This window comes from Neovison vison, chromosome 4 (assembly GCF_020171115.1).
Source record: "Neovison vison isolate M4711 chromosome 4, ASM_NN_V1, whole genome shotgun sequence".
Taxonomy (NCBI): Eukaryota; Metazoa; Chordata; class Mammalia; order Carnivora; family Mustelidae; genus Neogale; species Neogale vison.
Genome location: NC_058094.1, coordinates 199,312,286 through 199,337,346, shown reverse-complemented (window position 1 = coordinate 199,337,346; position 25,061 = coordinate 199,312,286). Strand labels below are relative to the sequence as shown.

Sequence of the window (25,061 nt, the reverse complement as noted above, 5' to 3'; positions counted from 1 at the left end):
TCCCACGCCCCATTTGCAACTGGCTGTCCTGTTTTTTAAGAGTTTATCCCATCTTTCAGCTTGAACTGTGGCTTCTGCAGTAATGCATCCCAAACCTCAATCTCCACACCTGGCTTTTTTACCCGTCTTCCAGACGTTTCTTTCCAGCATCCTGGCGGTCATCTCTGGGCAGGCTTACTGCCCCCTGATCAGGCGGTGGCCCTCTTGTGACCGTCTTTAGGCCATTCTTGCATTGTGTTAGGACTGTGGTCTCCCTGATACATAATTATCTTGTAGCCAGGGAGTGGCAGTCTCGTCCTCTGGCACAGTGGCCTCCACCCCGACTGGGTGGTCTGATGAGGGTATGTGTCTCAAGAATAGGGGGACAAGTCCCACAGGGGGACCCAAGATTTAGATTTCCTCTCCCTGGGTCACTCAACTTCTTGTCATGGGGAATTGGCCGGGAGTGGAGAAGGATAAGATACCTGTGAGGTTGGACCAACTCTTTGCAAAGAGGTTGATCATGATACATAGAAATCTGTTCTTGGGAATCTGTTTTGTGTTTTAGATTCTCCATGATTATTTCTTTTTTTTCCCCCTAACTTTTATGAAGTTGTTTTCGAAAAGGCCAGACTAACTCAGCATTAGTAAACAAAGGGAAAGCTATTATTCCAGAATATTCAGTGCAGAGCATTGCATCCTTGCTTAATTTGAGCAGCAGTGATTAACGGACAGAATCCTAAAGGATTCTGATCTAATCTTAGCCAACCAGGGTCCTGTTGCACTCCTCACCCAAGACATGGACTCTCCTTGTTTTCCGCTAATCCCTTTCATGGATCTGGGTTTTGATCTTTTTCCTCCTTGCGCTCTGTACTTTTTCCCTTGCCTGATCTTACTGATCCCCAGTGTACAACCTATAGAGATTCCAAAATGTTATCTGTAGCTTTACTTAGCCATTTCCTGACTCTACCCAAGAACATACTATTCAGGAGGGCCACAGTTTATAGGGCATCTCCTTGAAAACTAGAGCAGCAAAATTCCTTTACCCAGTAGAGCCATTCTTGATGCCTGTCACCCCAGTGTAATTAACAGTTACCCCCTTTGTACTCTTAAAAGTAGACCAGTTGGGGAATTATATGTTAACCCCATTGACGATCATATTCACTTTGGGTTCCATCAGAGAGCTCCACCTGGCTGCGTCCTCGGGCCCCTGTGTTTGTGCCCCTTAGCCGGTCTGCTGCATCTCTTGTTCCTTCTGAATCCAGTACCATCACCGGGCATTTGTGTTTACTTGCTCCATCTTCCTGACTTAACGAGTTCAAATGATTGGTATAACTCTAGATTTTATTCCTTCGCATACAGAGTTTGACTATGTTGCCTCCTCCATATCCCGTGGGCACTGCCCCTGGGGAGCCCTCCTCGTTTGCTGTCTGGATTCCTGCAGGTTCTGCCAGGCTCTTCATCTGCCGTCTCTCCGCCCCCTCAGCCTGCCATGAGAGGGGCCTTTCAGTCCGGGGAACTTGGTCATGTAATTTCCCTGCTTAGCATCTTTCCAGGGGTCTGTCATGTCTAGGATAAGTGCCAGGCCTATATGGTGACAGACAAGTTCCTTCCTGCTCTGGACTCAGTTTACCTCCACAGGCTCACTTCCTGTCTCCTCCCCTAACGCCTTCTGTGCTCTAAGCAGGCACTGCTGGCTGCTGCGCCAACACCCTGTGCTCTCTCCGCCCTCCCTGTCTTTGTGTCTGCTGTTCCCATTACCTCAAATGGCCTCTTCTCCTCTTCTGACCCTTCCTTGCCTGGAAAACATCTCAGCTTAAGTCTTGGCTTCCAGAAGTGAGGTGTTCCCAGGGCACCTCTCCACACTCCACTTAGAGTGCTTCTACTTTAATTGTTTGCATGCCTGTCTCTCTCTCCATCTCCTCCAAAAAAGATCACTTTTCCATTTTTGTATGTGCCGTGTCCAGCAGAGTCTCTGGCCTGCGAGTGCCGTTTGCGGAACTGATGAGCGAGTGGACTGTTACTGCTCTTCTTCCTTACTGAGCCCTTCGTTTCATCTTCCTGCAGGACACCTTCCAAACATACCAGTTGCTTTTCAGAATCAAACTTATCATGGCACTTTGCTTCCTGAGTATATCCTCATGCCTGCAGAAAACCTATCTCCATGCCAACCTTAGAACTTCACAGCCAACTCCGGCTGTCTTTGTCTTTGGCCATTCCCCCCTAAATCTACCCTGTTGCTTATGCCATTATTTCTCATCTTAACAGCCTCCATCTCCCTGCGCTGCAAGTCCGTGGGCACACCCACACCCCTGGGGTGTTCACCCTGTGCATTTGTGGACTGCTTTCATTCTCTCTCCCTCTGCCCAGTTTTAGATTCTCGGCTCGCTGACCTGCTCTTGATCTTATATCTAGCTCCTTGGACTTGAGGTTTCTACTTTGTCTCCCTGGCCCTTCTACCTTGCTTCTCAGCTCTCCTTAAAGGACCATGGCAGAGGTGTGTCTCTGACCTTCAACATCTCTTTCCTGCTTCCTCTGTAGTAATGGATTCTGCAGAATTCTGGGCCCATGACCACCCAATATAAAGATCACATTCTCTAGACTCCTTGGCAGCTAATAAAGTCACCTCCCTAAGTTCTGGTGAGTGGAATGTGAGTGGAAATGAAAGCTTAAGCTTAAAACCTCTGCTTTTCAAGTCTCTGTTGCAGCAAATGTATCTTGAGCACGGTGAATAGGACTTTGGTTTAAACCCACTTGTCCAGATCTCTTGCTTTGTGTCACTTGGGTAGGATACCCTGGCTGGACACCTATGTTGGACATACATTTCCAGAAGCAGGGACCGGCATCACGGCATTTACCCTCTTCACATGTCCTACCCATAAAGGAGAGAGCTTAGATTCCTTTCTCCCCCTTTCCTTCCTCTTCTACCTAGTGCAACTTTGGCCATCACTTGAGTGCATTTTGCCCATGTCTCTACTACACTTCACATTCCTCCCTGAGAAGCAGGACTATGGTCTTGCTCATCGTCACAACCCTCAGTTCTAGCAGGACCTGGCAGAGTGCTTCATATCTCTTAAAGTTGTGGGGGGTTAATTAACGCTGAACACTTGTAAAGTGTTAGAACTGTGCCTGGCACTCAGTGGGCACACCGATAGCTGTCACCACGCTTGTTGGTGTCAGTTGGGTGGAGGTTTTCACCTTCTTCCTCTTCCTGGTGGAGCCCGGCATGGTGTGGAATTCACACGTGTAGCATGGATACACGTCACCCTGCTAGCCTCCTGGGACCGACATTGCTTGCTTCCTTATAGAGAAAATCTTTGCTTATATTATTGCCCACTGATCTACCTGAGACTAATAAATATTGTATACTTTGAAGGTCAGAGGTGAAAGAATCTTGCAGATATGGGTTGGATCTTTTATCATTTCTGTTTCTAATTTGAAGTAACATCACCTAGAATTATATTGAGATCATTGACATCGGTCGATGTGCTGTAATTCCTCACCAACTAATTGAATATTTGAGCTATTTTCTAATTGGTGATTATGTTGATTATGATAATAACAGCTAATAAATATTGAGAGCTTAGTACATGCTGAGAATGAACTTTTAATGCATCCTTTTTTTTTTCTTTAAGATTTTATTTATTTATTTGACAGAGAGATCACAAGTAGGCGGGGAAGCAGGCTTCCTGCTGAGCAGAGAACCTGATGCAGGGCTGATCCCAGGACCCCAAGATCATGACTTGAGCTGAAGGCAGAGGCTTTAACCCACTTAGCCACCCAGGCGCCCCTTGTAATGCATCTTTTAAGTCACATAACAACTCTGAAAGTACAGATATTTAAACAAAGATAAGGAAACTGAAACAAAAATGTTAAATGATTTAGCAAATGTCATAGATAAAATCATTTACATTGGCAGAATTAGGATCCAGGTCTGTTTTGGCTTTTCTGCTTTTGCTGCAAGTATTAACTTGCATAATAAAGGTATTATTTTTATCTCTTCTTTGAGAATTCACTGAGTTTAGTGTTCAATTGCATTCTGGTTAATTCCCCATTACTGTTCATTTCTAAATCAGCGTTTCTGAAGTTCTTATCTACTATCTAATGCATTTATTGGTATTATACCAATTAGTCAAAACAGTTGAATAAGAACTGTTATTTATATATTTGACTTTGTTTTCAGTTTATTTCTTGGCTTAGAGAGTTTCTGAATTTGAACCCCAGACCTATCTACAAAAACAAACAGACTTTGATTATGGCTGTTAGAGGAGATCCCTCCAATCTGAGCAGGGCAGTGAGAAACCAGTGTTCCAGCCAGTTCCCTTTTCAGGCAAACCTCTGGTTTAGCTCCTCCATTTTGGGGCTCTGAAGACCTCGTCTCTCATCCCCCCGGCATCTGAAAAGATTCCCTACATCCGCTTGGCCCTCACACCAGCACTGGCTTCCTGTTCAGATTTCATTTAATTGGGTGGATTTTGCTTACTTACTTTCTATTTGACCCTTAGGGGTTTCCTGTACTTCTTTATGAACTCACATATTAAAGTCTGTTTTGGAGGACAATATGAAGCAACTGGAACTCATGTACTCCTGGTGGGAGTGGAAATTGGCCACTTCTAGAAAGCTCTTTGCAGTATATACTGACCTAGAACAACATATGCTTAGCTGCGACCCAGCAGGTCAGCTCTGGACACAACATCCAACGGAAATGTGTACATGTGTCCATCAAAGGATGCGTACTGGCACATTCATAGTAGATCCCGATGTCCATTAACAAGAGAATAGATAAGTAAGTGATGATGTATTTACAAAACCACACATGGAAGACCACACAGTACTTTTTTTTTTTTTTTAAAAGAATAAACTATGATTAGTTTCAACATGGGGATGAATTTTATGGACATTATGTTGAATGAAAAGAGGCCAAATATGAAAGTGAAATTGCAGTATGATTCACTTACATTAAGTTGATAAACAGGTAAACCAGCAACTGTTACTAGGAATCATCACAGTAGTTATCTGTGGGGGAAAGAGGAGGAACTGGGTGATTGAGATGGAACATAGAGGAGGCTTCCAGAGTACGCCTTAAGTAGTTATGCTCTCTCTGTGATACTTCAAGCTTATTTGTTGACTTTTGTATGAGGATAGTATATGTCAATAAAAAATATATAAATGAAAAACACAAAAAATGTTATTTCTGTTTTACAAAACAGAAAAAGATGTTTTACAACAAGATTTTCAAACTACCTGGTTTAGTGTTGTTATAAGTGAAAAAATGAAATCTGTCCAAAGCCGTGTGTGTGTGTTTGTGTGTGTGTGTATGTGTGTATAAAGGATGTTGCTTGTTTAATTGTTAGTTCCTTTTTATGGTTTCTGGTCTATTCAGTTCTGTGCTTATTCTGGTGGGAAATCAGTAAACAAGTCATCAAGTATTCAAAGTTGGTATAGCAGAGGTCCTTGGCCAATATCGTGATGCTCTATCCTATCATGCAATTACTTACTTGAAAACGTTTGCACATATATTGTCTTACGTCTACTTGGTTATGAAAAATCTTGGAGAATTTAGAGGTTCCATTTCATAGGTTCCTGACATTTTTTGGTGGGGATTTCCTGAAGCAACATAGAAGAAGATAGAGCTGAGAAAGAGAGGACACATATCTTCAGTATCTATTGGGAATTTTTTTCTAAAAACTCAGCATGGTGTTCATATTTTTCAAATAAAAATAGGACAGCGTAAGATCACAAATATAAATGTGCTTGTGGCGGGGACTCAGAATTGTTAAAATTGGAACCCTGCACTTACGTGACCAGGAAAACAGTTTGTCTAGAAAATAGCCCAGAGCACCAGTTGTAGCAAAAGTCTGTTTGCTTTATATTGTCAATTACCATAAAAGGATACTGCCTGCTGAAGTCAATTTCCTTCTTAATTTCACTCCGCAACATGAGTGATTAGTAAGCTTTTTTTCTCTTGAGAAAGACTGTTCTGTGGAGCGATGTTGTGCCCCTGTGATCACATTTGAATGAAGCCCTCCTTGCTTTCCATTTTGAGCCAGTGTTTAGATGAATGTATTTGGGTTGCTGGAATTGAAATACAATTTCTAGCTGAGAATTTCTGATTTCCTTGTTCCAGGCGAATGACTTTTCTCTTGAATTTTTCATTTGAGTTTATTCATTTGGATGTGAGGTAATAGAGCTTTTGCCTTTACAGGACTGCCTAGAAATCTTGTGTAAGCACAGAGGGCTTGAGCCAGAAAGGAGAGATAAGTGCAATCGGACCGCGCACGATGTCGCCACTGATGACTGCAAGCACCTGCTGGAGAATCTGAGTGAGTGCCATTCGCAGCTTTGTTCACCCTTCCTCCCCCTGCTGGGGCTGCTGGCACCATGGGAGGATACTCACACAGCTACGGTTTGCTCATTTGCTTCTTAGCTTTCTTTGAGCCCTAACAACTACAAAAACATTTTATTGATTATCAATGTGATAATTATATTTTATTGATTATCAATGTGGTAATTATATTTTCCATGCAGAATGACTTTTTAGAGAATTAGTTGCTATTCAAGAAATGCTAGGTCTTCTTTGTATTTTAATGACCTCGGATAGTATTGAAATAATTATTGCTCTTTTCTTCTGGGCTTAGATTTTGTCTCTCTAAGACATGAGACAAATAGGGTATGAAGAGTCATGGCTGGGAACTTTGCCATTAGCTGATCATATAAATGTAAGAGAGTTACCTCTCAATGCTCGCTTGCTGACCTGCCTGTGAAGTTAATTGATGCACTTTTGGGCCTCTTCCAGCTCTAAGAATATATGTTCCTCAGCCCGTGTTCTAAAAGCTTCACTTGTGGGTTTATGGAATATGGAGCTTCAGATCATAGAAAATATTACAACTTCTCATAGCACGATTATCATTCAATCTACCCAATCAGTCAGCTGTATCAATATGTCAGCTTACATTCTAACACTGAGACAGAAAATGAACAATAAACATAATTTATTGCACGGTATCTGAGACGGTAACTTGTGCTGTGGAAAAGACTCAGGAGGATTGGGAGTGTGAGGATGGGTTTCAGTTTTTAAAGTGATGGTCAAAGTCACCTCACTGGTAAGACATTGAAGCAACCATTGAAGGAGGTGAGCAGAGCAGCTACGTAGACCTCTCAGGTAAGAGCTTTCCGGGCAGGACATCATCAAGTGGACAGAAGCCCTCAAGCAGACGCAGACCTGTTGTGTCTGAGGAGCCGTAAAGAAGGCAGAGTGCTGGGTTGGAATGAGCGAGGGCAGAGAAGTTATAAGATGGGATGAGGGGGTGGCCTGATGTGGTTGGAATCTGTAGGCCACGGTAAGATAACCCTTTCAGTGTCTGAGCTTCCAAGTGACGGGATCCGCTGTACATTTTCATAGTTTCTGTGGCTGCTTTGTTGAGAATAATTGTAGGAAGTCCCAGAACTGAAGTCAGGGTGACTTGTTGTGGGCCCTTGATGTGTTGCAGCAAGAGACCATAGTGACAGCTCAGTCTAGGATTGTCACGGATGAGGGGGTGAGAAGTGGTTGGATTCTGGATGCAGCTGAAGCTAGAGCCCCAGAACTTCCTGAGGGACTGAATCTGAAGTATGACAGAGGGGTGGGGGGCTTCATGTATCACCCCCAGTGATTCAGCCTCAACAACTGGCAGGGTGGAGTGGCCATCACCTGTCAACAGGAGGGCCGTGGCTAGAGCAGATTTTGCTAACAAAGATCAGGAGTTCCGGTTTAGAAGTATGAATCTGAGATATCTGTTTGGGGATCTGTGTGGAGATGCCAAGTCAGCAGGGATTCCGGAGATGAGTATGAGTTGGATATGTAAATCTGAGAGTCTGCAGTTTATAGATGGTATTTAAAGTCATGGGACTGGATGAGATCACTAAGGAAGTGAACACACACAGAAAAAGTACGAGAAAGAAGCCTTGGAACACTATGGTTAAGAAATCTGGAAAATGTGGAGGAACCAGCGGAGACTCATTACAGAGTGACCATTGAGGCAGGAGAGAATCCTGTGGGAGTGGATCAGAGAACAGAGAGGGGTCAGTTGTGTCAGAAGCTGTTGACAAGGTGAGAACTGAGAATTAGTGATAGTTGGAAAAATAATCTAGTAGTTGGTTAAGAGAAAAAAAAATTTAAGGAGAGAATCATAAAAATAGACTTTTTAACATTATATTTTCATTTTAATCCTGCAGATACTTCTTTCACTAATTTTCAGGTGAAGGTCTTTAGTATGGTTTTTCTGACTAAAGTTCCACATATTCTTATCGGAAAACCACCTCTCTCATGTCTCATCTATGATCTCTAGTGTTTGAGGACTTAAACATACTTATAAAACAAACTAAAAGCAGTATCTGTCTAAAGATTTTTTTTTCTAATTTTATGTAGTTGTCTCCTCTATACCCCTTTAGATGACTTTTTAAAATACCTCCTCTGTTCCGTGATCTCTAAAGTGTCCAACTTCATTTTTATAGGACCAGGAAGTCATTTCATCAGTTTATGGAATATTTAATTTACCAATTATAGTAATGAGTTCAATAGACATAAAAGATTAGAGAATAAACACAAGTGACCCTTGGTGAGCGCATAATTCAGTTCATGAGAACGGAATTGCGTTGGAGACTGCCCACCTCGGTGGGGCCTCAGTCAGCTGGTGTCCCAGAGAGATTGGAACGATGACTTAAGAAGCTTCTCCTGCACTGTTTACTATATATTAAATACTCGCTAGCATTTACCATGTAACTGACAGGGTGTCAAATGCATTTCAAACATGAGTTCCTTTTGTCTTTATAACAATTTAACAGCACAGTCCTAACATTTTGTAGAAGGAACTGGGATATAGGGAGATGAAGGTGATTTACCAAGTACAGGTGGCTGGGAGGAGGCTGGCCCTGAGGCTCAGACCGAGGTCTGCAGGAGTGTGAAGCCACTGTCAGCGACCTCTGCAACAACAGTGACCTGCCTGATTCATGATGATATCGATGAAGGTGGGGAGAAAGGGCAATGTAGGGAATTCAGGGTCAAGAGAACACTCATGTTTTCCCAGTTTTTTTGTTTTGTTTTGTTTTGTTTTTATTTTAGTGTCTTGCCAATGAACTACAAAAGGCCAAAGATACAAGGAACAATAAACAAATAACATGGGTCCAAAGAAACTGTGGAGTTTGGGAGACCACAGTTTACTGCAAGTAGAAGAACACTCAGTTAATTGTATCTCAAGAAATATTATTGTTAACCTTTGCTTTGTTTTTTGAAATATTTGTATCTTCCTCTTTTATTAAGAGTTTTGCTGGGTTTTCCTATCAAGGTTTTCCCCCCTAATTCTTCTGTTCTTCCAACAGATGCTCTTAAAATACCTGTAAGGATTTCAGGGGGTGAGATTCCACCAGGCAACTATGGTTCAGATGACTTTGAATGCGAAAACACAATATGTGCTTTAAATATCCGCAAACAGACATCATGGGAAGATTTTTCAAAAGCAGTGAGTCAAGCTCTGACAAATCATTTCCAAGCAATCTCATCTGATGGATGGCGGAGTCTGGAAGACGGGACATTTAATAACACCACCGACTCCTGCATTGGCCTCAGTACGAGCAGTGTGCGATCCGTCATGCTAGGTACCAGCCATCCTGTGATGAAGAGAAAGTTACATTTCTGGGCTTATGTATGTTTATGGGCTCCATAACCTGATACTTAGTTCATTGATTAAATACATTCACAGCTCACTTGTGACAGCTGCTGGTGCCAAGAAACTTGGGTATTCACAATGCAGCCATTATATAATGTTGCCTTGTGAGTATAAAAAATGCTTTTATGCTTCCAATAATACTTCGAGCAAAGAACAAGAAAGGCCTTGATGAGGCTTTGTGATTGCACTTGCTATTCTGATAAATGCAAGAAGCTAACCACATTGCAGCTGCATACCGATGGACGAGCTCTGAACGCAGCTCCAGATTTGTACTTGGGCTGTGCTGGGGATGCTCGTAGTGTAGTAACAGCTAACCTCTGGGACAGGAGCCCTGTGACATCTAGAGTTGGAAGAAGCACTCTCCATTGAAGATATAATCAGAGCTCCCACATGGGATGAGTCATGGTGATAACTGGTTATTTCTGTTTGATAGGCATTATGAAGCAGACTCCAAAAAACTTAAAAAGATAAGATTTTTGGGGGCTTCTGGGCGGCTCAGTCACTTAAGCGACTGACTCTTGGTTTCAGCTCAGGTCATGATCTCAGGGTTGTGAAATCAAGCCCCACATTGGGCTCTGCACTCAGCCTAGAGTCTGTTTGGGATTCTTTCTCCCTCCCTGTGCTTCCCTCTGCTCATCCCCCTGCTCCCTTGCTCTCTCTCTCCCTCTTTCTAAAATAAATAAAATATTTAGAAAAATAAAAAGGGGGTAAGATTTGTTTTCTGCTGAGCATAGTAAGTGCTCTCTAACCTGGTTATTGTGTTTCGTCTTGAGCCAGCAGAACTAGCATCTTTGGGGAACCTGCTATTATTTCAGAACTGTGTTGGGAGCTGTATACACAGCACCTCAACAAGTCCTTAAAACAGGCTCATTTTACAAATAAGTAAATTAGTTACAAGATGACCCATCTGAGATCACAGAGCAAAGAAGTAAAACAGGCAGGATTCAAATGTCTGGTAGGAAGGGCTGCATATTTTCAGCAGCAGTAAGTTGCAAAAGAATAGTCAAGGTTGAGAAAAAGTGTGATTTTCACCATGCTTTTAATATATTCGCTTATTAGATCAGAAAGTGTTTTATTCTGTTAACTTATGTATGCTAAGTCACTTTAAAAATACATATATTTCAGGGGCACCCGGGTGGCTCAGTGGGTTAAGCCTCTGTCTTCATCTCAGGTCATGATCCCAGAGTCTTGGGATCAAGCCACGCATCAGGCTCTCTGCTCAGCAAGGAGCCTGCTTCCCTCTCTTTCTCTGCCTGCCTCTCTGCCTACTTGTGATCTCTGTCAAATAAATAAGTAAAATCTTTTTTAAAAAAATGTATTTCAGTAGTTTTTGAGGCAGATTATTCATGGCAACTTAATTTTATGAATCTATGGCAAAATCATTAAAATAATTATTACAGAAGAATTACTGTCTAGTTAAGTAATTACATCAGGACAATATGTCATAAATGATTCTCAGTAACCCATTTTGCCCACACAATGAACTGTTATTCAAGGTGTGGTTATGCCCAGAGGTCTAATAAATGAAGTCAGCACAGACTTGTTTGGAAGAAAATGGCCTTTCATCATCTGGAAACAAGCGTAAGCAAATGGATATTTACCGCCATCAGAGAGATTTAGCTCTGTGAGCAGTGGATAATAAGGCCTTATGGTTCCAGCGTTCATGCTTGTCACTGACAAGTGGGGAGCCCTGGTGGTTTCAGATCTAAAGATGATTGAGTTCTTCTGTGGGTAAAGGGCTTAGCATAGCGTCTGGCTGTAGCTGCTTGAAAGTGAGCAACTATGGTAAGAGTTAATAATGTGTATATATATATATATATATATATATATGTGACTTGACTCTGTTGATAACCCAAGTAGGTTAAAGGGACCCCAGTGAGTTATAGGTAGGGCATGCATACATGGTAGGAATATTTAAGGATTTAAGATCTGCAGAAGGGAAGGAATGGAACATGTACCGCCTACACATCCCTCCCTAGAGCCCGACCCCTGCGAGGTGGGACCCTTTCTGATCAAGAGTGAGCAGAGGGCCCAGACCATGGGGTGGCTTGCTATATTCTCAGCTCCTGAAATTACTTTTTTTTTCTGGAATCTAAAAATTGGTTGGGAAGGGAGTAGATCAGAAAGGACCTGTTACCTCATCCAGACTGCTTGGATCTTGTGACGCAGGTACAGCAAGGGTCGTGAAAAGTCATCATCAGCTTTGTTCCTGAAAACTTAACCGTAGAAATATTTGGTTGTACTTTTGCTCCCCAGTTTTCTCCCTTACTCCGGAAGACAGCCCTGGAGAAGCCTGTAGGTGGAGGGCCCTCCTTTTGACCTTCGATAGACGTGTTTGGGAGTTCACCCCTGTGACCCTTGACCTATTCTGTGCGTGTCTTTGACAGTTGAAGCTCTGGATCCGTTAGGGTTCTCACACAGATTGCATGTTGCCCCTTATAAGAAAAATGACTTTTAAGCTTCTTTGACATTTTGTTTCATTTTTTCGAACTAGGAAATGTGCCATGGTCAACAGGTCAGAGCTTCTCCCAGTCCCCATGGGACTTTATGAAGAAAAATAAAGCAGAGCAAGTCACTGTGTTTTTATCAGGTAAGGATGGTCCAGACTGGGGGAATGTGGACACCAGGGTTTGGCTTCATGATTGTCTCACTGTGCTGGTTCTTACATCAGCATGTTTCTGCCCTGCATTCTCTAGCAATGCATGTATGACTCCCTCTGCTAAGTCATTAGATGTTTTTTGAAACATTTGATTAAGGAGAAGAAAGAAAGCCATGTTTCTCACACCTGTGGTGATATTCATCCTGATCATCGATTGCTGCAATTCCTTTTTTTTTTTTTTTTTCAAGATTTTATTTATTTGAGAGAGAGAGTTGGGAGAGAAGAGAGTGGGAGGAACAGAGGGAGAGGGGGGCAAGCATACTCCCTGCTGAGTGGGGGATCCTGCCATGGGACTGGATCTCAGGACCCTGACCCTGAGGTCATGACCTTGGCCGAAATCAAGATTTGGATGCTTAACCAACGGATCCCAGGTGCCCCGCTGAGATTCTGCTCCCTCTCTCACTAAGAGCAAACCGAAGGTTAAACCTAAGGTGCGAAGAGAGTGACAGAGAATGTGGTAAAAAGAAATGCCTTCCGTTACTGTCAAGTCCACTGTATGATTCATATGATGATTATAATCGTACGAGGTAATGTTTAGAGAGCACCTGTTATGTGCTAGGCCCTGTGGTTTACAGCACACTGCAAGTATAAGTTCATTTCATCCTTATAACAACCTAAGGAGATACATATTTCTGTTTATCCTCATTTTATTAACGAAGAAATTAGGCTCAGAAAGATTAATTTCCTTGTCTCACGTCGGATAACCAGTGATACAAGAATCCTCAATTTCTCAGCCCTTAACTCTAAAAGGGATTTCATCATATATTGCCCATAGTGGAGAACGGAGTCTTTAAAAGTTCAGTTAGTAAAGTTCCAACTAATAAAGTTGTATTCCATTGTTTGAACTACTTACTGAAGTGAGAAAAAAAAAAGTGAGACTATACTGGGAGATTCCTTCAGGCTCAAGCACTGTACCGAGAGGGTAGCAGAACTTGGGAGAGAAATGAAGGAGATAGTTTGGGAAAGAATGTAAAGGATAACCCCCAGAGCTGTGTTAATGCTGTCCCAGTCTGGAACTTTCAGAGGGTTGGGATTGCCTCTGATAACGCTTGTAAATAAGAAAATATTGAAACCAGTGATCAGAGTAGTTACTAGCCATAGTATTTGAGCTAGGACCTCCGGCCCTGGCTGTGGTTGACAGGAGATGAGGGGGCTTCTCAGGGGAAGGGAGGGCAGCTGGGGAGCTCTGGAGAGGCCAGGAGCAGGGGTCATTTACCAGCCAGTTCAACGTGTGACAGTGTTTTCACGGTGGTAAAGAGACAGAGGTACCTGTTGGCCACGTGTCAGCTCTGCCTACATAATTCAACAATCAAGCAAACATTATTGTATTTTGATCATTTATATTTAGTAAGGAAGAACCGGGGTGCCTGGGTGGCTCCATTGATTCAGTGTCTGGCTCTCGATTTGGGCTCTGGTCATGATCTTGGGGTTGTGGGATCGAGCCCCATGTTGGGCTCACACTGGGTGTGGAGGCTGTTTGAGATTTTCTGTCTCTCTCTCCTTCTCCCCCTCCTTTCTCTTTCTCTCTCTCTACTTCTCCAAAAAAAAAAAAAAAAAAAAGACCAATTTTCCTTCTATGTATTGCTTTCTTCTAGGTCCTCAAGAAGGCTGCCTCAGCAGTGTGACTTACACGTCAATGATCCCTCTTCAGATGCTACAGAACTACCTCAGGCTGGTAGGTGGATGCCGCCAAGTGGAATCTTAGACTCCCATCTCTGATGCTGGCGTATACTGGTTGGCTCATTTTCATGTTTGAAGGAGTGTGAGCCCCCACTCACCCTGTGCCCTAACTCTGTGACCTTCCCCAGCAGCCCTTTCCCTATAAGACTGCTGGTCACTTAATTCTGGTTTTCTGTCACAGTCATCCATGTGCTCACTGCCGACTACCTATACCTATTACCTGTGACGTGTTACAGTTGCAGCAGGAGGAGATTGTCTTTCCCCAACATGAACTTGACATCAAGTCACTGGTCATCAATATGAAAGAGAATGGTTATAGATGCTTTACTGTAAACTTTTATAATTTAAAACTAAGTTAAACATGCTGGCATTAGTTAATGTTGATTTGGCCACTTCAACAGAAACCAAACGGTTATAGTTTAAGCAGTATAGAAGTTTATTTTTTCAAACAGAGAAATCCCAGCAGGTGAAAGAGCCTGCCGGGGGACGTGGGGCAGGGTGACCCCGGCACAGTGTCAGCACCTTCTCCCTCACCCAGCCACTCTGACCTGGGGTATTACATATGTGGGTTTGGCCAAAGAGAGTCACCAGGTTCTAGCCTGAGGGAAGAGAGCCTGGAAGGTAAGACTCTTCCTTTCTGAGGAGTCGCACAGACCATTTCTTTCTTTTTTTTTTTTTTTCAATTTATTTATTTTCAGAAAAACAGTATTCATTATTTTTTCACCACACCCAGTGCTCCATGAAAGCCGTGCCCTCTATAATACCCACCACCTGGTACCCCAACCTCCCACCCCCACCCGTCACTTCAAACCCCTCAGATTGTTTTTCAGAGTCCATAGTCCATTTCTACCCACAGCCCACCAACCAGAATTGAGACACAGGTTCACACCTTATTGGGTTATGGGGTCTTTTGCTGGGCAGCATGCACCCAGCTAAAACTAGTTCTGTTATTAAAGGAAGAAGAATATGATTATCAAGAGAGTAGCAAATTCTAGACCGTGAATAACCATAATGCTTTGTGTTTGTCTAGTCCTTACTATGTGTGAGACGGTATTCCAGATGCTTGTACATGTCTTACTTATTCCTCAAAACATCCCTATGAGGTAGATAGCATCATCCATTTTATGGATGAGGAAATCGAAGCAGAGGTCACATACTGTGCTCAGGGCCACAAGGCTAGTGAGTGATTCAGCTAGGACTGCCCAGTCCCTGTGACACGTGGTGTCTCTGTGTGATCTCTATCTAATCTAAAACTAATATTGAAAGTATAAAACTTTAACAAACATTCATTTTGCTTGTTGCCTTAATTTGGAAAGCTTTTTTAAATAAATGGATTTGCCCAGGCCCTTTACAAAAATTGTTTCCATTAACTCTCAGTTGGTGTCTGGGACTGACCTTTGTAGAAGTAGCCACAACGGTACAATTCAGAAGAGGTGGGATCTTGAGAATCTGAGACTTTCATTTTTTCTTTGTCATGTGTTCCTCTCTCCCCGTGGCTCCAAAGTAAGCCTGAGGCTTACTCTGGAGGGGAAGGAGGACTGTCTTCTTCCTGTGCCTTAGTGAAAGTTGAAGTTGTGTGACCTGTTGGTTTTCAGGAATGTGAGCCTAGGCTCCCAGTAGAATGAGCTCCTAGAACCACTTTCTTCTCTCCCTTCTCCCTTCTCAGCTTCTCTGTACGAGGCAAGGTTCTGGCTTAGGGATTTTCATATTCTCAGATGATAAAATAGAAAGATGATGAAACAAATTACAGCTGCACATTAGGCTTGACTGAGTAGGTCTGTTAAATGAAATGTCTATTAGTACATTATATCCAGAATATTCCAAGTACACTTCTATGTGTGCCTCCTAATGCACAAGACATGGGGACCACCAAAGACCAACAGACTAATTAGAGACTAACTAGTTGTTCTGTTCTCAGCTTAATGAGTGTACACAAAGGGCTTTTTAAAATTCAACAATTAACCCCTGGATGACGATAGTAAATATTTATCATGCATTTTAGCAATCACTTCAAAAATTTAAAGTGACTTGGGCCATAATATAATACTGTGGTTGTGAATGTTTCATCTTCATGTGAGATTATAACCCCTTCTAATGAGACAGATAATGTGTTAACACATTTCTGTATCCTGTTTGGTTATTTAATTCAGTTGTTTGACAAGTATTTATGGATAGCCTTCTAAATGCAGATGGTGTTTTAGAAACTTAGGATATACCATTGTGTAAGATGCATTCCCTGACCTCATGGAGCTTACATTCTAGTGAGGGAAGACAAATAAGAAACAGATGAATAAATGCATCTGTAATGACATGGCCAGTCAGTAGAGAAGTATATAGGAAAGTATGCAAGTATAAATGAAAACAAAGCACATAAGGAGATAAAGAACTAGTGGGACAGGTGGCAGAAAGAACTTTTGGGTGGAGTTGTTAGCAAAGACCTTTCTATAGAGATGTAGAGACAGAAAACTAAATGAGGTGAAGATGGCAGCTTTATGAAGGGTCGGAAGCAGATGGAACAACAGGTACGAAAGTGTCTATGCTGGCAATGAGGTCTGAGAGATGAGAAGCTAGATCACTCGGGATCATGGCAAGAACTTGGGATTTTATTCCAGGTGTACTAGAAAGCCACTGGTAGGGTTTGACTGGAGAGTGACCTAGCCACCCAGTGCCACAGCAACTGTAGGCACATTGATCGGTCTTTGAATTGTTGAAAATCTGTACAACATGCAAACCTAGTAAATCTGACTTTATTGAGTATTTATTATGTGCCAAGCTCTGTTGTAAGATCTATAGATTGTTTCATTGAATCATTCCATGAGGGTACGTAGTTTTATCAGTTACCTCCATTTTAAAGGTGAATAAACCAAGACCGAAGGTAATTTGTCCAAGGTTTGCAGCAAGCAAGTGGTAGAATCTAAAGAGTTGCTCCTAGTCTGTCTTCCATTCTCGTGCATATAATAATAGTTTATTCTAGTTATTAACCTATTGGTTAAGAACGAATCGTAATGACCAGTTTAACTGTAGATATAAGTGTATTACATAGAATGCATATGTTAAAGCCCTTATGCAGAAAGCCACATGAATTGAAGACTTTAAGTCAGATTTGTTTCTTTTTTTAGTGTTATTTTTCAATACTTCCATTGCATAATTAAAATAATACAAATCTTAAATGTCCATTCTGACAGTTAATAAGGAAACATTTAATGTGATTGAGTTTTGATTTTCTAATAATTCATTATAATAGCTGAGCTTTGTGCTTTAACTCTGATTTTAATTAGCCAATTGCAGTTTTTATTAGTTATTTGCAAACTTCTTTTTTAATACTTCAGTGACTATGAGTAATTATTAGAGAAATTCTTAAATAGATCATCCTCAACTGAACACTATTTTAAAATATAGGACTCTGGGGACACCTGGGTGGCTAGTGAGTTAAAGCCTCTGCCTTTGGCTCAGGTCATGATCCCAGGGTCCTGGGATCCAGCCCTGCATCAGTCTCTCTGCTCAGTGGGGAGCCTTCTTCCTCCTCTCTCTCTCTGCCTGCCTCTCTGCCTACTTATGATCTCTGTCTGCCAAATAAATAAATAAAATCTTTTTTTTTTTTAAAGATTTTATTTATTTATTTGACAGACATCACAAGTAGGCAGAGAGGCAGGCTGAAAGAGAGAGAGAGGAAGAAGCAGGCCCCCTGCCGAACAGAGAGCCCGATGTGGGACTCGGTCCCAGGACAGACCCTGGGATCATGACCCGAGCTGAAGGCAGAGGCTTAACCCACTGAGCCACCCAGGCGCCCCTAAATAAATAAAATCTTAAAAAAAAAAAAAAAAAAGACTCTGAATCCTCTAGGACATAATTCTTGAGATTTCCCCAACCTGGTAGCCATACAGCTACCCCACTATGTGCTACACTAACTATCAAGAATCACGACTAGAAAATTCCACCTGCTCTTCATAGAGTCCCAGAATAATTTGCCATGTTCCCATAAAACTAGTATTGTAGATGATGGTGGTTATGTACCTAAGGCCACACATCTCCATCAACTCCATTAGCAGGTGGCTGGCTGGTTCTAGACTGATCTCTGTTGGGCGTGGAGGGGTAATGGTGGGTCAAGTCCTAGCAGAAGGAAGAAGCCAGTTCCCTGGTATGACAAAGTGTGGCTCCAACACCAGTGAATCTTTTGGCTTCCACGGAATAGTGGAAGAAGATTCTGGGCAACAGGGCAGGTGTTAGCCCAGGGGAGGTCTGGAGCAGGAAGAGTTCATGCGTGTTAGAGAATGGCTGACAAGGGAGAGGTTAGATCCAAAGTTATATATCTTATAGTTGTTTGTTTTGGGGGGTTTTGTCTTTTTTTTAATAACTACAATACCAAATTCATATGTCTGTGTTACTAAATGAGGACCCGTCTTTATGTGAAGTTCATTACCAAGTCCAAGGTTGGCTTTTTAAAGTTTCAGTAAGCTAATTTTTTTAAAAAAAACTTGTGGTGTGTCTCTATGAACTTTATTTTCTCTTAAAATTCCCGTTTTTCTTTTATACCTATTTCTATAAAGAGGGAGCTCAGCATATGGCCAAAACCCTCTCCACCATGAAGGACTCCAGCTTTTTTGTCGCCCAGATGCTGGATGTGCCCATAATGTTTTGGGGGATTGTATATGAATCAGTTGGCAGGAACTGTGTGGTTTGTGGCTCTAACATCTTACCTAAATTCTTTAAAATCAGTAGAAGAGGTCAGAATGAAGGCCCTAGTTCTAAAGCCATCATCACCCTGGGAGCTACAGCCATCTCAGATTTATTGGCTCAGTAAAAACCTTTTATTTTTTATTCCTTTTTGAGTTCAGCATCTTAGCAGAACCCTGCCTAAAACCAGGTCTCAACAGTAGAAGCGTTCCCTCAAGACTCTGACAAGTGAAATTCTGAGAGAAGTTGAGGTTTATTGTTTTAAAACAGTGCCCCAAGTCTGAAAACACAGCGCAGGTGGCCAGTTGACCACGGTGGACACAGCAGCAAGACACTGTGGGGGGCAAAACAATCAAAGGATGGATGGGCCTTTGTGGAGGTCATTGTTTCCATTTAATCCAGAATTCATTTGCGTCACAAAGCACTAATTGACATGTGATAAGAACTTCCTGAATGGGCTGTGGAGACGCCAGAATAAAAGGGATTGGTACCGATTGTGATAATAAGGCCAGTGTCCCTTCAGTAATAAGAAAAATGTTCCACTGTAAACGCGCACTTAGGAGTAATTGTGGTGAGTCTAATTCACCTTCCGGAAGTTGGGTTTTGATTTTCTTATTAAAGAGCAGATCTCCTTTCAAAACAATTAAAATATTTACTTACCACCCCCTTCACCCCCAATCTTGTCTGCCTGCCTATCTTCCTATCTTTAGAGCCCTCTGCTGGCACCATGAAGCGTGTGTGTTTATAATACCTCAGATCTTGCTGTTTGGGGAAATGTAATTTTTTAGCCAGAGAAGATAAATGTGTTTTCTTTGCATAGCTTTGTATGTTTGCCCCAGTCTCTGTAGAGCAATGGGCTCCTGGTAATTACTTTGATGTTGTTCAGATCTTAAATGGTAACCAACACAACTATACTATTAGATGAGATAGAACAAAATACCATTAACAAAAATCGATAATATCTGGTGAGGAAAAACCTAATGAAATGCATGTATTAGAATGTAAGAATGATCTGGAAGTCTGTGCATTTGTTTTTCCATTTATTTCCTTTTTTATATTTTTCCTTATTACAGAAAGGATATTAGACTATGTTAAGACAAAATGCTTATTGCTAGTGAATGGCCTTTTCAAGGAAATTTCAAATGGAATGTTTCCTGTCTGTATTTTGTAAGAACCTACAATCTGAGAACAAATGAGCTGTTGAAATTGAAGACAGCTTATCTATGAGATTGGGTCTCTTGGTGTTACGTGATTCCAAAATCAATCTGAAGATAGTGTAGGCAGTTTGACAGGAGCGCTGTAATGAATAGAGCGCTCTTGTTTTCAGAAATGAGACAAGATTAAATAGCAATCCTAGTTGAAAATCTCAGGGGTAGAATATTCAGTAAATCGTGAAAATCTGTATCCTGTTTCACTGGTATGAAACAATCCATTCCTTGTGAGAGCATTTCTACTCAATAACTCATGGCAGTTTGGGATTAATTTGGAAAGTACAAACTTCTGGTTAAAAATTGCACTTGGCCTGTGGTACCCAGCAAAATTTCCCACTCAAGTGCTTTTGAAAAGTAACAGTAACAGAGGAAAATAGAACTGAGGTCTTCCTTTGGCAAGAATCTGGAAAATTTTTCCAGTACCTTTAGGAGTAAGAGAGTGTTAAACTCACTTATTTGAGGCCTACCTGAAATTAGATAGGAATGCACTTTTATTATTTTCCTCCTACCATCATAGTAATGATTCAAAAAGGCAAGGTTGATAGAAGTTAGAAAATGGGAGGCATATACCTACCGCATGGCTTATGCTTTTGACAGCTCCGTGACCACCTCCTCTGTCTCCTGTCAAGATAGGTCCTTCTGCATTCATTCAGAGACGAGAGCTAGAAATACCTGAGCAGGAAGTTGGCGGGCAGGCACTGGTGAGGCTGCTCTGTCTGGGAGTGTGTCCCAGAAGCACCTCCAGCAGGATGGCTGCTGCAGTGCCCTGCTTCCTGGGACTGCAGCGTACCTCACACATTCATCTGCCTCGGTGGGCCGCCCAGGGTCACCCGGCGGCAGCCATGGCCTGGTCGAGGAGTGGAACCCACAAGCACAGGCAGCCGCCCCCCATCCAGCTGTGACCTAAGGTGGAGTTCAGCTGAAAAATTAGCAAAGAGCAAGTGAAGCCAATGACCATCCACACAGCCTGCTTTACTGTGGATTCTGTAGTTTCACAGAACATAAATACTGACAAGTCAGCAACATTATACCTGTGGAAGAACAGTGCGGCACAGAATGCAGTTATTGTTCTGAAAACTCAGAACGATAACACCTTAAAATTATGACACAAAATGGAAAAGTATTGAGAAAATGATGTCCTTTCTCTAGAGAATGCAAGATCAACTGTGAAAGCAGGGCAAGAAAGCCATGGTAGAGAGAGGCTAAGATTAAAGCGGAAGTGTTGGCAAGGAGGTGTGTGAGGTAAGAAACTCTAAGAACTGAAAATGCAATGACATCATTGAACTTGTACTTAGACAGTAAAGAGCGGAAGGGAGATGGTGATGATTCTCTTCAGCGCTGTGAAAGACTAGCTGAAGGCCCTCGCCCCGAAGCAGAAGCAAAGGACAAGAGTTACGATAATGATGAGGAGACAGATACCCTCTCCAGTGACATAGAAGGAATGTAAGCAGTATTGGTCTTCCTTCAAAATAAAGAGAATTAGAAGAGGAGAAATTACCAAAACCATAATGGAAGAAAAAATTTCTAAGCCAAAAAATTGTTCTGACTGTGGATTGAAAGAATTTATCCTGTTCCATTTAAGACAGGGAGAAAGAGGTCACAACCGGACAAATCTATGTAACTTTTTAAAATTTTAAGTACAGTCCCTGTCCCAGTCTTGGTCCTTGCTGGCACTTCTACCATTGCTTGTCTCACAGACGCCCAGAACCATAGAAGACAGCCCAGACCATGCGGAGTTCATCCTGTGGCTTTGGGATGCTGTTCCCTGGGCAGCTGAAGCCACTGTCCTGTTTCCTTCAGGTGTATCATTCTCCTCATGCTGCTCTAGCCCCAAGGGAATCCAGCTGTAGTGAAGGCTTAACAGTAGTGGAATAATACTTGTATTGAGAGAAAATCACTGGTATGTTGTCTTTCAGAGCCTAAAACCCAGTCCCAAGTCCCACAGTAGTGGTCCCCTTCAAGGACCACTTCCCTTGGGGCACCTGGGTGGCTCAGTGGGTTAAGCCTCTGCCTTCAGCTCAAGTGGTGATCTCAGGGTCCTGGATCTAGCCCCACATCAGGCTCTCTACTGGGTGGGGAGCCTGCTTCCCCCTTTCTCTCTGCCTGCCTCTCTGCCTACTTGTGATCTCTCTGTCTGTCAAATAAATAAATCTTAAACAAAACAAAACAAAAACCACTTCCCTTTTTAGCTCATGGCCTGACACCCAGTGGTCAAGCCTGGTTTTCCTGTTTTCCAGGAGTTAACTCTCAGCATGTCTTTGTCTCTTTAGAGGCCAAAGCTCAAGCCCTAAAGGCCCCAGGAAAAGTAGGAGTTTCCTCTTCCTTCCATGCTAACAGCTTTCCCTCAGCTTTCCATATCCCAGAATCGTCATCTTTCCTGTAATGATGGACCAGTGGCCTGTTCTTCACTAGGTCTATCGCAGCCACCCTCAGGGATGTGGCCTTCCCCTGGGATTTCAAAGGGACAGGCTCATCAGAGCACAAGAGAGCAACATAGATGTCCTTAAACTTGAACAGACCCTTTCATGTTTAATGTTTCTCTAAGTCTGGGTGACTCAAGCTGGACACATGAGCTGCATCACGTGTATTGGTTAGGATGCCACTTCACCTGTACAGATGTCTTCTGTAAGATCTTTCCAAGAAGAAAGCTGCTCCCAGGCATGTAGGCTGGGAGTGGGAGCTGAGCCCCGGGATGACAGAGGTGGGGGGCATGACTCCCCTCCACAGCTCCCTCCACACATCACTTACGGTCTTTGCCCCAGGCAGATGGTGACTGACTTTTCATCCCAGAGCATGCTGCATCTCCACATGTTCGCAGGCAAGGCACCCTCACATGTGAGGGAGAAAGGTGTTTTAAAAAAAAAAAAATCGTGTAGGCATCCAGGCAGTGTCTCTTTTTTACAAGGGTAAAATTAATCAGTCTCTACCCAGGTTTCTTTGAAACACCGAATTCCAGAATGGGACAACATACATAGTTGACCCAGTAATCTTACATCCATGAAGATGTCTTTTATGTAAGAAGTCAAGATATTCTCTGATATGCAACATCTGTAAAGAGATTACACTCTTATAGCCCTCTAAAAAAATACATAAATATACATATTCATACACATATCCACTATACAGAGAAAAAAGCTCAAGAAAGCATAAAGTACTTTTTCTTTTTTTCTTCTTCCAAGATTTCATTTAAATTCAAGGTAGTTAACATATAGTGTAGTATTGATTTCAGGAGTAGAATTTAGTGATTGATCACTTACATATGACACCCAGTGCTCATCGTAATGTGTGCCCTCCTTAATGCCCATCGCTCATTTCACCCATCCCTCCATCCACCGCCCCTCCAGCAACCTCCAGTTGGTTCTCTGTAGTTAAGAGTCTCATACGGTTTGCCTCCCTCTCTGTTTTTGTCTTATTTTTCTCTTCCCTTCCCCTATGTTCATCTGTTTTGTATTTTAAATTCCACATATGAGTGAAAACATGTGGTATTTGTCTTCCTCTGACTGACTTATTTCACTTAGCATAATACACTCTAATTCTATCTGTGTCATTGCAAATGGCAAGATTTCCTTCTTTTTGACAGCTGAGTAATATTCCATAGTGTGTATATCCCACCTTTTTTTTTTTTTTAACCTTTCATCAGTCGATGGACATTTAGGCTCTTCCCATGGGTCCTTTGAATCAGTGCATGTGCCCCTTCAGATCAGTATTTTTGTATCGTTTGGTCAAATACCCAGTAGTGCAATTGCTGGATCATAGGGTAGGTTTAGTTTTAACTTCTTGAGGAACCTCCATACTGTTTTCCAGAGTGGCTGCACCGGTTTGGATTCCTACCAACAGTGTAAGAGGAATCCCCTTTCTCCACATCCTTGCCAACATCTCTTGTTTCCTGACTTGTTAATTTTAGCCATTCTGACAGGTGTGAGATGGTATCTTATCGTGGTTTTGATTTGTAGTTCCATGATGATGAGTGATGTTGAACATTTTTTTCATCCATCTGTTAGCCTTTTGTATGTCTTCTTTGGAGAAATGTCTGTTCATGTCTTCTGCCCATTTCTTAACTGGATTACTTATTTTTGGGATGTTGGTTTTGATAAGTTCTTTATAGATTTTGGATACCAGCCCTTTATCTGATGTGTTATGTGCAAATATCTTCTCCCAATTCATAGGCTTCCTTTTAGTTTTGTTGATTGTTTCCCTTGTTCAGAGGCTTTTATCTTGAAGAAGTCCCAGTAGTTCATTTTTGCTTTTGTTTTCCTTTCCTCCAAAAACATGTCTAGTAAGAAGTTGCTATGGCCTGGGTCAGAGAGGTTGCTGCCTGTGTTCTTCTCTAGGATTCCTGTCTCACATTCAGGTCTTTCATCCATTTTGAATCTGTTTTTGTGTCTGGTGTAAGGTGGTCCAGTTTCATTCTCCTGCATGTGGCTGTCCAGTTTTCCCAACACTGTTTGTTGAAGAGACTGTCCTTTTTCCATTGAATATTCCTTCCTGCTTTGTTGAAGATTGGTTAACCATGTAGTTGAAGGTCCATTTCTGGGCCCTCTATTCTGTTCCATCAATCTGTGTGTGTTTTTGTACCAGTACCATACCGTCTTGATGATTACAACTTTGTAATAGAGTTTGAAGTCTGGAATTGTGATGCCTCCAGCTTTCTCTTTTTCAACATTACTTTGACTTTTCGGGGTCTTTTCTGGTTCCATAAAAATTTTAGAATTGTGGGCGCCTGGGTGGCTCAGTGGGTTAAGCCGCTGCCTTCGGCTCAGGTCATGATCTCAGGGTCCTGGGATCGAGTCCCGCATCGGGCTCTCTGCTCAGCGGGGAGCCTGCTTCCTCCTCTCTCTCTCTGCCTGCCTCTCTGCCTACTTGTAATCTCTCTCTCTGTCAAATAAATAAATAAAATCTTTAAAAAAAAAAATTTTAGAATTGTTTGTTCTAGCTCTGAAAAATGCTCGTGTTATTTTGATAAGGATTGCCTTGAATGTATATATTGCTTTGGGTAGTATAGACATTTTAACAATATTTGTTCTTCTAATCCATGAGCATGTAATGTTTTCCCATTTCTTTGGGTCATCTTCAGTTTCTTTCATAAGCATTCTCTAGCTTTCCAAGTAGAGATCTTTTGCCCCTTTGGTTAGGTTTAGATATCTTGTGATTTTT

General features: G+C 42.1%; 1 protein-coding gene across 3 annotated transcripts in view; it reads left to right on the top strand.

Annotated features, from left to right (window-relative positions):
- The window catches only part of CTTNBP2 (cortactin binding protein 2), a 151,294-nt gene that overhangs the window by 96,288 nt on the left and 29,945 nt on the right, over positions 1-25,061 (top strand). For all 3 annotated transcript variants that reach the window (XM_044246440.1, XM_044246442.1, XM_044246441.1), the window contains 4 exons: positions 6,185-6,302; positions 9,337-9,612; positions 12,178-12,273; positions 13,938-14,017. In XM_044246440.1, coding sequence (XP_044102375.1) covers positions 6,185-6,302; positions 9,337-9,612; positions 12,178-12,273; positions 13,938-14,017 — 570 coding nt within the window. The remainder of the gene's footprint in view (positions 1-6,184; positions 6,303-9,336; positions 9,613-12,177; positions 12,274-13,937; positions 14,018-25,061) is intronic.